We start from the raw sequence: 15,360 nt of genomic DNA on the forward strand, positions 1-15,360 counted from the left end.
CCCACTCCCCCACCCACCCCTCCCACACCTCCCTCTCCGGCCCCCCCGCATAATCCGGCTCCCCACCCCCCATCATCTCCATCTCCATCTCCATCTCCTCCTCCCCACCATTCCCTTCCAAAAACCCATCCGGCATCGCCCAAAACCGTCTCCACTTCCCACCCAAACCCATCTCGGAAATCTGCAGAGAAATCTGCGCCCATAGAGCCTGATGTAGAGACTCGTATTGCGGGCTGGGGTGGGTGATGTACATGTCGAAGACTCCTCGGCTGGAATCGAAGGGGCGGAGGCGGTACCTGGACGGGGTTAGAAGGGAGGGAATTGGAGGGCGTGTTGGAGGGGCGGTAGTACGTAGGGGTTGAGTGGTTTCGCGCGTGGCGGATTTTGAAATAGTCGGAGATGGTGATGTCTGGAGGGGAAGAGTTAGTCGGCTGGGGGTTTTTTTTTTTTTTTTTTTTTTTTTCTTTTTCTTTTGGGTATTGGGAGGGGGGAGTTATTTTCATACCGGTGATTAAAGTGATGTCACCGACACCGAATGTGTTGTCGCCGCTGAATAGCTTGAGGGCTGCCTTGACCCCGACGTACAGGGGGATCGGGTGCTGTTCCGAGCGATTAGCCACCCCCAGGCTCGGCTGGGGATAATAAGCCATGGTGATGTGACACAGGCAGGATTTGACACAAACAGTAGAAGTTGCCTTTAACTGGAAATGAAAACTGAAAGTGCAAAGTTGGGTGATTTCACGATTTCAAAGGCGTTTGTGGTGTTTGTTTTGGTTGAAGAAGAGGGGGAGTGTGAGGGAAAGAACGGGAACAATTTAGGCGTGCCCTGGAAAATATTTTACGTGTTTGCCTTACTAGCCCCGGGCAGAAACAGAAAGAACTTTATTTATTTAACAGCGGAAACCCGTTCGAAAACCCGGTGATTGAAACTGTTTCTGACCTGTATCCGGCCATGATGTTCTTCACCTCACTTACACGGATCTCAGACCCGCCCCTATCCTACCCTAACCCTGGATCTCGAATTTCCCCCCTTTCAATCCGGTGTCCCGGCCAGCCCGGGCGCATTGACCAACCCAGCGACTCCGGCGGTTCAAATCCCCACACAGCGCAAAAAGTCACGCCACCCGGGCCCGGCCCACACTGCTGCGGAAGCTCGGTCCAACCCAATCATCGACATCACAGACAGCCGAGAAACCAAGCTCCAGATTCACCTCACCACCACTACCACTCCGACCGACTGTCTGTCGACGCACCACTTGCACGACTTACCACGCAAACTCTCCACTCTATCAAGGTGCGCATTTTTATACTCTCTATCTCCAACCTGCAACTATCCCCACCAAAGGCCCCAACCACCCCCGCAATTGCCAGCCATCAATCCCTCAATTGACCACACCCACACCCACAACCCCCCAACTAACTCAATACCCCCCCGCTAGATGCTCCCCGTCACCCGCCCAGCGACAGCCGCCGCCGCGCAGCTGGTCGCCCGCCGCGCGTTCACGACCACGCGCGCCCGTCTCTCCTCGCCGTACCACTACCCCGAGGGCCCGCTGTCCAACCTGCCGTTTAACCCGCGCAAGCGGGGGTTTGCGATCAAGTATTGGGGCTTTATGGCGACTGGGTTTGGGTTGCCTTTTGCTATTTGTGGTAGGTTTTCTTCTCCCCGCTCTTTCTTTTTTGGGGAGGGCTTTCTGGGTTGGGTTTGGGGTCGTGGATGGGGGGAAATGGGGGGGAGCATTAGGGGGGTAGGGTTGGGTTTGCTTGGGCTTGGGGGAGAAGGAGATGGGCTGGGGTAGAAGGGGGAGGTACTTGGGGGGAAATTTTAGTATGGACGCTGACAACCGCACAGTCTGGCAGAACAACCACCCGGCCAAATAAACGTGCCGTCGTAGGCAAACTATGGACCTGGCCTGGCATTGGGACGGGATGATGACGGGATGATGATGGCCTGGGATTTGGGAGGGAGAGAATAAAAGGATACAGAGTGGGTTGGCTCTATCTGGGGGAGGCTGTGTATATGGTTTAGGTCGATAGAGTAGACGTCAAGACGACTGTTTCCTTGGTTGACTCTGACTGGTTATCTGCTGTTGGGTGTTCCGTATTTGTGGTGCTTGAGGGCGTTCTACGCTTGTGAGCCGATGGGATCCTGTTGGCAGACAGTTTCTCCCCATGCCGGATCGGACACAGCAACACTTGATCCTGGGGACTCCTTGCTGTCTCCAACAAGTTCCATCCCGGGCCCTGGCATGATACGTAGAGCACTTTTGAGAAGGCGAGGCCTGAAAGTTGTCATTCTATATGGAGGCATCATTGGATCTTGCTTAGTATTTTCCAAGCCGGATATCCTCAAAGGCCCTTCATGATCAACTATTTTGAGCTCCATCTGAGCCTGCATTGATGATGTGGGGCACTCGTCGCGGACATGCTTGTGACGCACGGGCCACTTTCAGGTACCGCATTGAAGCGCCCCTGTATTTCCACATGTGCCCGTTCAACAAGAACCTTGACAGCCTCCCACTCTCCCCATTCCACCCCACCACTCGAACCTCGACAGCGCTTCCAACCGCCCTTCCGACCGCCCTTCCGACCGACCGCGCGGAGGACGTCAACCCCCCGATTCCCAAAAAATGGTGTGATAGACAAGAAAAAAACCCCAACTGCGAACACGCCCAACCTCCCCCCCCCGCCGGGACACCCACCATGGACGTGCCGCCAGTCAAGCTGTCCGAGCTGCTCCGGCACCCAGACGACCTCGACAAGATCGCGGGGCTCAAGGCCGAGTTCACGCGCAAGAAGGCCGCCGTCGACTCGCAACTCCGCGGCGGCCTGCGCGAGCAGCTCGAGACCACCCAGGCGGGCATGAATGGGCTGAGTGATGGCCAGAAAACGGTGCAGCAGATCAAGGACGAGATGATCAAGATTGATAAGATCTGCTCGGAGTCGCAGAATATGATTACGGATTTTGCGACTATCAACTTGGTGTCGCAGGCGCATCGGAATTTTGGGGCGGTGGAGACTATGCGTCGGAATCTGGAGACTTTTAATGATCGGCTGAGCGCCATCCAGGAGATGCTGCGGCAGGATGATAACGATGCTGAGAATATGCCGAATTTGCTGGCTGTGCATTACGAGTTGACGCAGCTGCGGAACATTCGGGACGATGCTATCGAGCAGATCCAGCGGGCCGACGACCCGGGGTTGCAATCGACGCTGGAGGACTACTTTGAGCGGCTGGACAAGGTTATTGAGTGGTTTGACGAGCATATAAGTTTGATCGCGAGGAGTCTGGTGAATTTGGTGGTGGCGGACAATACGAGTTTGGTGGTGCGGTTTGCGCTGATTATGGAGGTGGAGGAGAAGAGCGATCTGAGGGTGCTCGCGCTGCAGGAGGCGCTCAAGGACCACAAGGAGATTGCTACGCGGTTTCAGAGCATTACGGACGGTGCCAAGACGGTGCGCGGGTACAAGGACAAGTTCCTCGAGAGCATACGCAAGATTGGGGAGGGCCAGTTTGAGCAGAGCAGGGGGGAGTTTTTGGAGGACCCGGAGCAGCTGGAGAAGAGCCTGCGGTGGTTCTTTAACGACCTCAACACCGTCCGGCTGGGGATGGTGCAGTTGATGCCGAAGAAGTGGAAGATTTTCAAGACGTGGGCGGATATTTATCACGGCATGATGCACGACTTTTTGGTTGGGCTTGTGGATGACAAGGAGGTCAGCTCGGCCCACGCGCTGGTGATTGTGGGCTGGCCCGAGAAATACTACCGCAAGATGACCAAGCTCGGCTTCAAGCAAGAAGAGCTCACCCCCCACGTCATCGACAACCGCGAAACAGAAATCGTGCGCGACTTCCGCGCCCTCATCATCAAGTTTTTGGACGAGTGGATCGGCCGCATCTGGGCGATGGAAACAAAAGACTTCGCCGACCGCAACGTCGAAGGCGGCAACCTCGACCAAGACGAGTACGGCTACTTCCGCAACAAGAACGTGATCGACCTCTGGCGCATGCTACGCGGGCAGCTCGACGCGGCCGCCAACTCCAAGCGCGCCGACGTCGCCGAGGGCGTGGTAGACGCCATGTTCCAGCGCCTGCGACAACGCCAGCAGTCATGGCAGAAGATGCTCGAGGAAGAAGCAGCGCGGTACGAAACCGGCAAGGTCGTCGATCTGGAAGGGTTCCAACCACTCCAAGACTGGCTGGTAGCCACAGCCAACGACCAAATCGCGTGCATCGACGACAACGAGGACGAAGGCCGCGTAGCCTACCTCACCGACTTCAAAAAGAAATTCACCCCGATGGTATCACCACAATACATGGACCGCGCCGAGGCCGAGGTCGCCACCCTGCGCGACGGCTACCTCGACCTCAGCACCTGGTGCATCACCAAGTTCGCGCAGCTCGTCTTCACCGTCGACTTCAAAACCGTCATGCCCGACTTCTTCACCCCGCGCTGGTACACCAGCACGGCCATGGCGCGCATGGTGGCCACACTCGAAGAATACGTCGGCGACTACCGCCAGGTGCTGCACCACTCACTAATCGACATCTTCATCGAGATCTTTGCCGACGAACTACTAATCCGCTACCTATCCTCTGTACGCAACAAGGGCGCCAAGTTCCGCCGGTCCGACCAGTTCCAGGACAAGATCTTTGACGATCTCAAGACGGCGTTTGATTTCTTCAATGGTTTACCCAACCCGGCGGTCAGCCACGCCATCAAGGAGACGTGGCGGGTGACAGAGCCGTTTTTGCAGCTGTTGTCGGTGGAGAAGGAGGGCGTGCCGGATACGTTTGCGGCGTTTAAGACGGCGTATTGGGACTTGCAGATTAGTTGGGTGGAGGCGGTGCTGCGGTCGAGGGATGATTTTGAAAGGAGTATGTTGAATGCTGTTAAGGCGAGGGCTGCGCAGATGGATGTGGTGAGGGGGCCGGAGACGGTTATGAGTAAGGTGAAGTGATGGCCTAACAGGGTGCACGTGCGTGTGTGGGTGTGTAATGTCCCACGAATAATGAATTGATGATAGCAATGGAGTATGGTGTGGTTGTACAATACGGACAAGGCTGCAGGGAGATATATCCGCTGGCCCCTTTATTGGCTCGCATGTTTCTGGGGCAACTTCCCGATTAGGAAATCAAGCAAATACTCAACCAACCCCTCATCCTCATGCAAAGGCAGCCGGCTGAAATACGGTCGCCGGTCTTGAATCCATCCCAGCACATTTCTCGCCGAAAACATAAATCAACGGCTCATCACCTGCCTCACCCATCAGTCCGTCCTCGATTCATTCGCAATTGATCCGTAACCGATTCACCAACTAAAATGGTGCGCAACCTCCACCCGCGCAACAACCCCAACGCCCGCGTGTCATCATGGCTGCGCCGAATCCCCGATGATCTCGAAAGTGAAGGTGACGAAACCTTGGTTAGCCCATCGGTGTACGACCAGAGCTACCCGCGGTTGCAAAAAGACGAGCCCCGGTTTGCTAAGCTAGACTGGGAGTCGGAGGGGGGGAAGGAGGACCCGGAGGAGGACCGGCCGTACCAACAACCACAGGCACGAGCAACAGTGCCTACGAAGAAGTCAATCCCGGCCCATCCAAAATTGGTACCCAAGGAGGTATTCCAAACCACGACACTAAAACCCGCACCTCGTTCTCCGACCCGTACTCAACCACCACAACCCGGGGCTACACGACCAGAAGCAACCCCTCAACCTCAACCACCCTTGTTCAAACCTCAACCACCACCAAACCAAACCCCCAAACCCCCCCTCCCCCTCCCAGAACCCACAGCTCTCCCTTCCCCCCAAAAAGACACAACAACCACCCCCCTCCCAATCCGCACCCAAATCCTCACCAACTTCGCCCTCCACTGTCCCCTCTGCCATCCCCCCCTCCCGCGTCCACTCCCGCACACTCCCTCCTCCACCGACACCTGCGCCCGCTGCGCCGCCGCTCGCTCTTACGTTTCTCGCACACACCACAGCCCTGCCTTCTTAGCGGGGCATTTGTTGCCGATTTCGGACGTGTTGAGCTTTGAGGAGGTGGTGGCGTATTTGAATCAGGCTGTTGTTGGGAGGTTGGCTAGGGAGGAGGGGATGGGGATGGGGGGTGGGAAGGGGATGGGGAATGGGGGGAAGAGGTTGAGGACGTGGCCGGTGTTGGATGATTATGATGTTGTGAGGGAGATGGCGGTTGTGAGGGGACGGGTGGTGGGGGGGTTTGGGTTGGGGGTGGATCGGTTTGGGATGTTGAGGGATCGGTTGAGGGATTGATTTTGGGCTGGGGATTATCTGCTGGGTTTTAAGTTGAGCGCTGGCTTGGGAATTGGTGCAATTTCATCTTTTTGCTCGGAAGGAAATTGTCTACGGGTATTGCAAACAGGAGAGGAATTGGAACTCGGTAAGATTGGGTCCTACCATTTCAGGGCGGCGCCTTCCACATATCTGTTTGGACAACTCCACTATGGTCACGAGTTTCGGCGACCCCCAGGATAGTTCCTTCCTCTGTAAGGACTCTAGTCCCACAATTCTCCCATTAACGCCATCCGGTTGGCTGTCCGGTTGACTATCCTGTTGATGCTATGAGCTCCTTCCCATCATGTCCGTCGGACTCACCGTGCTATGGGAGTACCTCTCTCACTTTACCGCATACCATAGCCGTTGCAGACGGCTAGGCCTCCCTGTCAACACCGAGACAGCAACACATTTCGTTTCAACACTCGGAAGATCCTTTTACACAGCATGAAACCCGTATCTTTTTACGCCCGAGATACACGGCTCGGATTTTACTTGCCGACCGTCTTTATTCTGTTCTTTAACGTCTCAGATATTCTTTCCTACAGTGTTTAGCAATCCAATCTGCTTTTACGATTCAGACTCTCATACACCACTCCCTTGTCATAGACCATGGCTTCCTCCGCCCAAAACCGACCACCACCCGGGCCTGGCCAAACCATTCCGGAACCTCCAATAGGGATACTCAGCCCGGAAAGCCTCAACCACAGCGGCAATACGGACATTATCACTGGGATCAATGGGAATTCCTTAATCTGCTCACCCCTGCCGCCACTGCCTTCCCCTTCCAGCTGTGGGGAAACAGCTGAACTCGTTAGAATCGGAAGCCCCATCTCTAAGCTGGACGTGGCTGAGATTCGTCAGAAGCTTGACGTACGAAGGAATACGTCCCAACGCGGAGGAATTGTGGGTAGCAGAGGAAAGTCGCGGGTGAATGCCCTGAGGAGAACAGGACCGAGGAGAAGAACCCCGGGGGAGAGAGGGAGAGAGGTCCATGTAGAGCGGCCGGCACCCACCCGATTTATGCCGCCTGGACAACTGCAGGATCTCATCCAGGTCCATATCCCCCAGGAAGAGCAAGCGCCGCAAGAACAACAGAATCCAGGGTCAAATACGGCTGTGCCATACTCTGAGCTTCCGGATGCGGAGTCAGAACAGATTCTGACGCCCGAGATACTTAGCAGCCTGGAAGCACTTCGATATGTTACCGACTTCCCACCACGTGATGAGTCTAACATAGACCCGTCGCTCAGGTCAGTTGAGCCTTTGCAGTATACTCAACCCCTTCAACCGCAAGGTCAGGCTTTACCGCAGCCGTTGCCTTCTCAGTTAGCTCCGAATCATCTTGCCACCTCACAAAACACAACCCAAATTAAGCCTGTTCAGGCTCAACAACAGACCCATGGTTTCCAGGGCGATGGGATTCCGCAGACAAGTCAAGCTTTACGGGGCAGCATCCCAATATCCCGCGCCCAAGTTCAACAACAGAGACAGCGTCCTCAGTATGGCGAGGCCCACCGACGAAAGGAGGGTTCGGAACTCCAACGGATTACTTGGGCGGCGCAGGATTTTGCCTTGGCATGTCGTCAAACTTGTGAAGAGGTCGACATATTGCGATCTCAGCGTACCGAAGGCCACCAGCAAGCCCTAGATACACAAAACAGGCGGGTCCTTAGGGCATATGAGGTGTACCACGCTACATTGGCGCGGTTACATCTGGAGCTCGGCGCAGTGAAAGGCAAACCACCAAATCCGGCTCTACTACGCCCTCCCGTTCAACCGGTCCAGTCCTTCCAGAATCCTTCCGTTCAACAGGTCCAGTCCTTCCAGAATCCTCCCGCTCCAAAGGTCCAACCTGTCCAGACCCCTCCCGCGACAAAGGGCCAGACTCTTCAGAAGCCTCGAGTTCAACCGGCCCAGCCTGCTCCCGCTACAAAGGCCCAGCCTACTCAGAAGCCTCAAGTTCAAAAAGCCCAGCCTGCCCAGGACGCTCCCGCTACCAAGGCCCAACCTACTCAGAAGGCTCAACCTCAAAAGGCCCAGTCTGCCCAGAATGCCCTCGCTACAAAGGATCAGCCCATTCAGAAGCCTCAAGTTCAGCAGGCCCCGCCATCCCAGCACCCTCAATCTCAAGAGACCCACGCTCCGCAACAGGACCCAGCTGCCGGGCTTCCGCAGGAGAAACAACAAGACCGCCGTCCCCGGTTTGGCCAATTTCTAACAAATGTCTCAGATGAAGACCGGCAGCTCCTGGCTGACCTCTACGAACAAACTGTCCAACGGATCCGTGATTCCATGGAAAAAGAGACTCAACAGGTATCTCAGGAACAGTCAGATGAGCCTGCTTCTATGCCCTGGCCTGAAGGAACTACTATGACCACGCAGGAGCACTTTTCGTTTGAATCCCAGGGTTCCGAGTAAGGCCAAGCTTTGACACCCAGACTTCTGGGAAAATCCCGGGGTCAAGTAATATTCCGGTGGCGCAGGGTGACATTCTTTAGTTTCCTGATTTCATGGGGAGAGGCCTAAGGGGGATTTGGACGTGTTGGTAGCGCGGGCAAAGAGACTGGAGAGGGAACTGCCCGTTTTCTGCACGAGATGAGGACTGACTGGTTTGGATGTGAGGATCAGCGGGCATGGAATTGTGAGGAGTTGGGGAACGGTGAAGAGAATCAAGGAGGGTTGTGTATAGGTCAGGTAGTAGCTTTCTGAAGCAATCATTATTCATTGAAAAGTACGTGTTCACAGACCAGACCAGGAAATACTCGGTGTCGAATACATGAAACAAATCGATTCGACTGTATAATACACCCAGCATGCTAGTTACTAGTTACATCCCACATTCCACATCCCACTGTTTATACTCCTCACAATCCGCTTGATGTTTGCCCTTTTGTTTCTTCCTTGTGCACAATACCAACCATGCGTATCCCGACAAATACAAATAGGTTACAATTAACAAAATCCCCTGCGCCGTCCATGCCGTACAATGCAATACAACGCCGATACAACGGGGAACAAAAATAAAGACAATGTGAATGCGAATGCGAATGCGAATGTGAATGAGAATGCGAATGCCGCCGACCCAACATGTGTGACCCTAAGATAGGAGAGAACAGAAAAGAGAGGGAAATATAAAAGAAAAAGGGGAGATGTCAACAGGAGTGGGTTACCCAGGATGGGCTGATGAGATGAGAGAAAGAGGATAAAAGAGGACAGAACAAAATACAGGGGCCTCGGATGGATATCAGGTATCTGGGGAGGTATCTATCCATCCATCCAAGCAGCGAGCCATCCAAGCAGGGAGCCATCCAAACACCGGGCCATCCAACAATACGGCCATCCAACGATTGGGTCACTGTATATGCAGGGCAGGTTGCGTGTTCATCCGGCGGGTGCAGGGAGGGTGTAGAGACGCTGTATATGTGCAGGGCGTTTGAGGGTGTAAAAGAGGGCGAGGTAGAGAGGTAGCGAAGTGGGTTAATGAGGGTAGCACTTCTCTTCTCTCTAATTTCCTTCCTCTCTCGTTTACACCCTCCTCCTCCTCGTCATCACCCTCCGCTTCTCTCCCGCGGTAGCACCAGCACCAACACTAGTACCAGCACCAAACGAACCCCCAACCCTCACCACAGCTCCAGAGTCAACGCCATCATCCCCAGCATCAAACCCATCGGCACGCCTTCCATCTGCTTCATCCCCTCCATCACCGTTACTGCTACCACCAGCACCACCACCAACAATCCTCCCCCACCAACTCCCCCCTGCCTTGCTATTACTGGTCGTCGGCCTCTCAGCAGCCTCCCGATCCCCCAGTTGAAAAGCAGACCCAAACAACCCGGACAACTCATTCCGCGGGTCGTTCCATCGCTGTTGTTGGTCTCTTCTTGGACTTTGGCCATGGCCGTTCCCGGTACCGTTCCTGGTACCGTTCCCAGGGCTGTGCTGGGTATTATGGGTGTTATGGTTGAGTAAGTTAGCAGCGAAGAGCCGGGGTTCGGGGAAGGCGACTTCTTGGTAGTTGTTTTGTTGTTGTTGGGGATGTTGGTATTGGGTTTGGGTTTGGGAGTTGGTGAAGTGCGTCGTCATGGGTGTGTCATAGTCCTCCCCATGGCCATCATGATCATCGTTACTGGAAACAGGAACCAATTCCCCCCCCCGAATACGTCCATTCGTCCTCCCATTGCCATTCCCACCCCCAAAGAAGTTCCGCCGCGTAGCCGCCTCGGTATCAGCACCAGGGGGACTCACCCCCGACCCCCTTGCCCTCAAACGCGGCTGATTGGGCGGATTAAACACACGCTGCGCCGGGGTCGTAGGCGCAGGCGGGACGCGGTACCAGAAGGGCCCGGGCCGTTCTTCGATGGGGGCGGAACCGAAGGGTTGGGTGGTGCGTTGGCCGCGGGTGGCGAAGGCGCGGTGGGTTGAGGTCATACTCATGTCTTGGTTTTGTTGGGGGTGGTCGGGTTGTTGGTGGGCGGACGGCCGGGTGTTTCCCCAGTTGGTGATAGTGCGTGGGGGACGGATGGGAGAGGAGGCGACGAAGGAGGTGGTTGGGGTTGGGGACCAGTCCATTTCCTCGGCGGCGGCGGTATATGGTGGCGGAGAGCTAGGGGGGTGGTTACGGGCGTATCGTGGTGGGGTGTAGTTGCTGTCGCTGTCCGCCGGGCCGCGCAGGTGGAGGTGGTCGATTTGTTGGAGGTTAGCGGTGAGGGCTTGGGCGGCCTGGGTGTGGGTGTGGCCCATGGGGAGGAAGTTGCTGATGCGCCTCGGGATAGACGGGGAAGCGTCGAGGACGGGAGAAGGGGGGGTTGTGTTGGTGGGGGACCGGGAGATTTCGTCCAGGAGCGCGGCTATCGCTCTGGTTTCGTCGAGGGCCCGAGTCGCAGAGCCGGGGGCTGGGTCGGCGGTGTCGGAGTCGTCGGCGTTTTCGTTGGCGTGGAGCGATGGTGGTTTCTCGGTTGCGCTGAACAGGGGGGCCATGTTGATTTTGATGGCGCGGGGGGCAGACGTGAAGATCTAGATGCATGTCAACATATGTACCTACAGACAAACCGAGGAGTAGAAATGTGGGAGAAGTGTGGGAGCTTACAAGCAAAGCAAACACAAAAGTAACGCCATGAACAGCCAGCAGCCGATTCAGCCCCAGCGGATCCAGCGTGTCCCAGTCCATGCTCTGCAGACAAAACCTCAACAACACAGCCAAGGCTTGGAAAAAGTACCATTTCGACACCCCGCTGATATGTCTGGTAAACCCCCTGACAATCTGCGCAAACCGCGGATTCCACCAACACCCAAATCCACTCGCCCACAGACTCCACTTCAACAACCTCTCCTCCTCCGCCGGCAACCTCCTCACCACCGGCCCACACACCTTCAACAACCGCACCGTAAACAACCCCTCATCCACGCCGGCCCACGCCAAATACCGCGCCAGCCGATCATGCACCACAGCCACATGCCACAGCACCTGCAGCACAAACCCGGCCATCCACAACCACTTCCCGACAGAATCCACCCTCTCCAGCCACCCGCGGCGCGTGGCACCGTTGCGTCGGGCGATGGCGCTGCGGTCCAGCATGCGCCGCAGGACATCGGCTTTGGCGGTATACTGGGCCTGGGCCAGGCGCTGGCGCACCCAGGGCTCGCAGTCGGCGCAGATTTGGGGGTAGAGCTTTTCCTGGCGGCGGCGGAAGCGGTAGAGGCCGCGCTCGCGCTCGGCGTAGTCCGGGTCGTCGGGGTCGGGGAGGTATTGCGCTAGGGAGGCGCTGAGGAGGTGTTGGTTTTTGAGGCATGTTGCGCAGAAGGTGGTTTGTTTTTGGTTGGGGTTTTGGTGAAGGTTGTGAGGGTTGTTGTGGCCTGGGGGGCTTAGAGGTGGGGAGACGGCGCGGGACATGGCGTATTGGCGCGGGGTGGCTTCTTTTTCGGTTGCGACGGGCGGGTCGGTGATGTCGCCGTTCTGTTGTATCCATGTCAGCGGAAGGTCAGTGGAAGGTGAGCGGAAGGGGGAAGCGGAAAGCCGGTAGCGGGTAACGGGGATTGTTTATTAGCGGAGTAAACAATGCAGGAGAAAACAGACCTGGTCGAGATAATTGGTGGCATCGCAAAAGGGACACTCAAAGCGGCGGATCTGGCCATCGTACACGGTCGCGTTCTTGCGGCCGCAGTAGAAGCACGTCAGGCATCGTTTGCGAGAAAGCCGCGGCATCTTGTCGGTGATTTTGAGAATGCGGGCATCTAGGGCGGCGTGGTATAAAGAACAAATGAAGCTTTAATTGCTTATATCATGCAAGCGCCGAGGTTGTGAATTTCAGATCGTTCAAATCTCGAGGTCGTGTTTTCTGTCCGCTTTCTTTTCTTCTTTGGTTTGCAAGTCGAGTCTGGACCAAGATTCTGCCGGGCGGTCGTGATTTCTAGTGCTTCCAGCTTGTCTGCGCTGTCTTGCGCCGGGCTCCTATTGGTGCACTCCTGTTGCCGGGTGCATGCGCTGTCAGGCACGCCAGGCCCCGCTGGAACGCGCAGCGCGGTGTGCACGGACCACATCTTGTTTTGGCGTCGGGTGTAAGTGAATCCATCGGACAATTACCACCTGGCATCATTTGGAATTCAACAACTGAAAACACAGGTCGAAAGTCACGGACAAACACTCTTTAAATTTAACGGCACTAGAGATTTTAACTACCTTTTTAATTTCACTGAGGAATTAAACACAATCTAGACTCAAGACTTGTCATTTTCATCAAGGAGTTCAGGAATTTGTTCAAAGTGGCCAGTTTGAACAGGCAATTGTTTCATCCAACGTTAATTGTCTAAATCTACAAACGGCTTTTAGCTCGGCTCATGTAATGAAGATTTGGGTTGACTGGATGAATTCTACCCTTAATTGACTTGGGATCACAAACACATAATTGTAAGCAGTTTATTGTCCGATATCACGGTTCAGCTGAATTAATCATCAGTTAGGCACGAAGTAGCGACAGTTGCATCGTCAACTCGCAACCCTAGACTGTGTCTTAGCTTGAACCAAAACTGAAGAAAGAAGACGACACATCACTTTTCTGAGGCTCATCCACCTCTCAGATCAACAGAACAGAGCCACCTGTTTTTTATTCCGCTTACCTTCTGTTCTTTATTCCACATTCGCAGGGGAAACTCGGCCGTTGTCACAGGGACACTTCCCCAGTGTTGTCGAGTGCCCCTGAATCTACCCCTTAACGGCCGGATTCAACACCACCAAACCACACCTCACCTCAGGCCGGCAGGCTCGGCGACGACATCATGCCGCCGAGACCCGTGGACCCGCATAAAACCGCACCCAGCGAGGGGTCGATCTCCGAGAAACAGGAAGGAAACAACACGGCGCAACCAAATCAACAAACTTCCTCCCACAACCATCCAAATGACCGGCCATTGCTGGATGGCGATCGCCAAGTCGCAGCACAACCTTTAGCACAACACAGCTCGGGTTCCAGCCCGACTCTTGACGCCGAGATGGAGCAGATACGGGAGATGCTCCACGAGTTTGGGCCCGACCGGTTCGCTACTTATGTCTACGCCGGTCTGGGCGGGATCGCCGTTGTTTCCGTCGTGGCGTTTTTTCTGTTGTCTTGGTCGTGGATCGTCGCCATCATCAATGTGTTTCTCGGCTTCGTCGTCGTAAGTAAAATGCTGTCTCGCTCCCTCAAGTACTCGTCCAAGAACTGCCTGTTTCTGACTGTATAGTGGCGCCACCTCACCCTCCAAAGCTCACACCCCCCCCTCTCAACCGGCCGCCGCTGGATCTCCCGGCGCGAGCCTCGCGTCCCCAACACCTCGAACCTCCCCGCCGTCTACTACCTCTACATCCTCGGCTCCGGCGGCCACACTTCCGAGATGCTCGAAACCATCCGCCGCAAATTCATCCCCCAAACCAACGCCCACCGGCGCTACCTCGTCTCCCACGGCGACGACGATTCCCTCCGCCGCGTCGCCCAGCTCGAGACCCGCATCTTCAACTGCCTCCGTCCCAGTCCCAACCCAGACCTCACCCCTGCCCAAAACGAGGAGATAATCACTCCAGCAGGCACGCACGACGCCTTCCTGATCCCCCGCGCCCGTCGCGTGCACCAACCCCTCCTCACCGCCCCCTTCAGCTCCCTCCGAACCGCCATCCACGCCATCAACGCCCTAACCCGCGAACCCAACGACCGCCCCGCATCCCGCTATCACGCCCATTTCAAATACCCCCACGTCATCATCACCAACGGCCCCGCAACAGGCTTCATCGTCTGCCTCGTGGCCCACCTCCTCAAGATTTTTTACCTCGCCCCGCAAAACCGCCTTAAGATGGTGTACATCGAGTCCTGGGCTCGTAGTCGCTCCCTGAGCCTTACAGGGAGACTCTTTCTCTGGACGGGGCTGGCCGACTCGTTTTGTGTGCAGCATGAGGGATTGCTGAAGAGGTATCCCGGCCGGGGGCTGTTGTTTGTGGGGAAGGTGGCGGCACGGTTGGCACCGCCGGGTTAGTTGCCGGCGGCGGAGTGGTGTGGGAGGGAGTCGGTGTTGGAACGGTTGGGGGTCGGGAGGGAGGTGGTGGAGGGGATGAGGGAGAGGGAACGGAGGTGGGTGAGGGGGTATTGGGAAGGGATGGTGAGGGGGGAGGAGTATGTTTGGGAGGAGGTGGAGGGTGATGATGATGAGGAGGGTGATGATGATGATGAGGAGGTTGATGATGATGATGAGGAGGTTGATGATGATGAGGAGGAGGGTGATGATGAGGAGGAAGAGGCAAAGGGGTGGATGGGCTGCTGTGTTTGTTAAGGGGGGGATAGGGGGGTTGGGGGGTCTTGATTTAAACGCCCTGATTTTATGCTCCTATGCGGTCCGAGACGGACGAGAAGCTCTGCGTGGATTTATTGCGTGTGTTGCCTGATTTAGACAACAGCAGTCAACGAGCTACTACCTTGAAAAGACAGAATCACCCTTCCAAACCAGAGACATGACACTCCTGATGCAAACATGCACATCGTCTATTTATCATAACATACATTTACACACAGGCACTTCCCAACTAACTGATCGTTCCCCA

The 15,360-nt window shown here is 55.7% G+C and overlaps 7 protein-coding genes across 7 annotated transcripts in view; 5 read left to right on the forward strand and 2 right to left on the reverse strand.

Annotated features, from left to right (window-relative positions):
* C8A04DRAFT_31248 (uncharacterized protein) overlaps positions 1–650 on the reverse strand; it is a gene marked incomplete at both ends in the record, with an annotated part of 2,261 nt that extends 1,611 nt beyond the window's left edge. Inside the window, 3 exons of the mRNA XM_062781692.1 lie at positions 29–296; positions 352–409; positions 506–650. Of these exons, the coding sequence (XP_062634522.1) occupies positions 29–296; positions 352–409; positions 506–650 (471 nt within the window). The remainder of the gene's footprint in view (positions 1–28; positions 297–351; positions 410–505) is intronic.
* Positions 651–1,439: 789 nt separating this feature from the next.
* C8A04DRAFT_39290 (cytochrome c oxidase subunit VIIc-domain-containing protein) lies at positions 1,440–1,881 on the forward strand (the record flags this gene model as incomplete). Its single annotated transcript, XM_062784533.1, has 2 exons — positions 1,440–1,650; positions 1,853–1,881. 2 exons carry the CDS (start codon positions 1,440–1,442, stop codon positions 1,879–1,881), a joined length of 240 nt encoding a protein of 79 aa, XP_062634523.1.
* Positions 1,882–2,703: 822 nt separating this feature from the next.
* On the forward strand, positions 2,704–4,959 carry C8A04DRAFT_31250 (exocyst complex component sec6; the record flags this gene model as incomplete). Its single annotated transcript, XM_062781693.1, has 1 exon — positions 2,704–4,959. The coding sequence occupies one exon, from the start codon at positions 2,704–2,706 to the stop codon at positions 4,957–4,959; it is 2,256 nt and encodes a 751-aa protein (XP_062634524.1).
* A 362-nt stretch (positions 4,960–5,321) lies between these two features.
* C8A04DRAFT_31251 (uncharacterized protein) lies at positions 5,322–6,275 on the forward strand (the record flags this gene model as incomplete). Its single annotated transcript, XM_062781694.1, has 1 exon — positions 5,322–6,275. The coding sequence occupies one exon, from the start codon at positions 5,322–5,324 to the stop codon at positions 6,273–6,275; it is 954 nt and encodes a 317-aa protein (XP_062634525.1).
* Positions 6,276–7,319: 1,044 nt separating this feature from the next.
* On the forward strand, positions 7,320–8,717 carry C8A04DRAFT_31252 (uncharacterized protein; the record flags this gene model as incomplete). The annotated part of the gene is made up of 1 exon (XM_062781695.1): positions 7,320–8,717. The coding sequence occupies one exon, from the start codon at positions 7,320–7,322 to the stop codon at positions 8,715–8,717; it is 1,398 nt and encodes a 465-aa protein (XP_062634526.1).
* A 1,107-nt stretch (positions 8,718–9,824) lies between these two features.
* C8A04DRAFT_31253 (Ima1 N-terminal domain-containing protein) lies at positions 9,825–12,501 on the reverse strand (the record flags this gene model as incomplete). Its single annotated transcript, XM_062781696.1, has 3 exons — positions 9,825–11,312; positions 11,386–12,252; positions 12,373–12,501. 3 exons carry the CDS (start codon positions 12,499–12,501, stop codon positions 9,825–9,827), a joined length of 2,484 nt encoding a protein of 827 aa, XP_062634527.1.
* Positions 12,502–13,784: 1,283 nt separating this feature from the next.
* On the forward strand, positions 13,785–14,798 carry C8A04DRAFT_14309 (glycosyltransferase; the record flags this gene model as incomplete). Its single annotated transcript, XM_062778039.1, has 2 exons — positions 13,785–13,949; positions 14,016–14,798. 2 exons carry the CDS (start codon positions 13,785–13,787, stop codon positions 14,796–14,798), a joined length of 948 nt encoding a protein of 315 aa, XP_062634528.1.
* Positions 14,799–15,360: the final 562 nt, after the last annotated feature.

Source organism: Dichotomopilus funicola (genome assembly GCF_033296635.1).
Source record: "Dichotomopilus funicola strain CBS 141.50 unplaced genomic scaffold C8A04scaffold_63, whole genome shotgun sequence".
Taxonomy (NCBI): Eukaryota; Fungi; Ascomycota; class Sordariomycetes; order Sordariales; family Chaetomiaceae; genus Dichotomopilus; species Dichotomopilus funicola.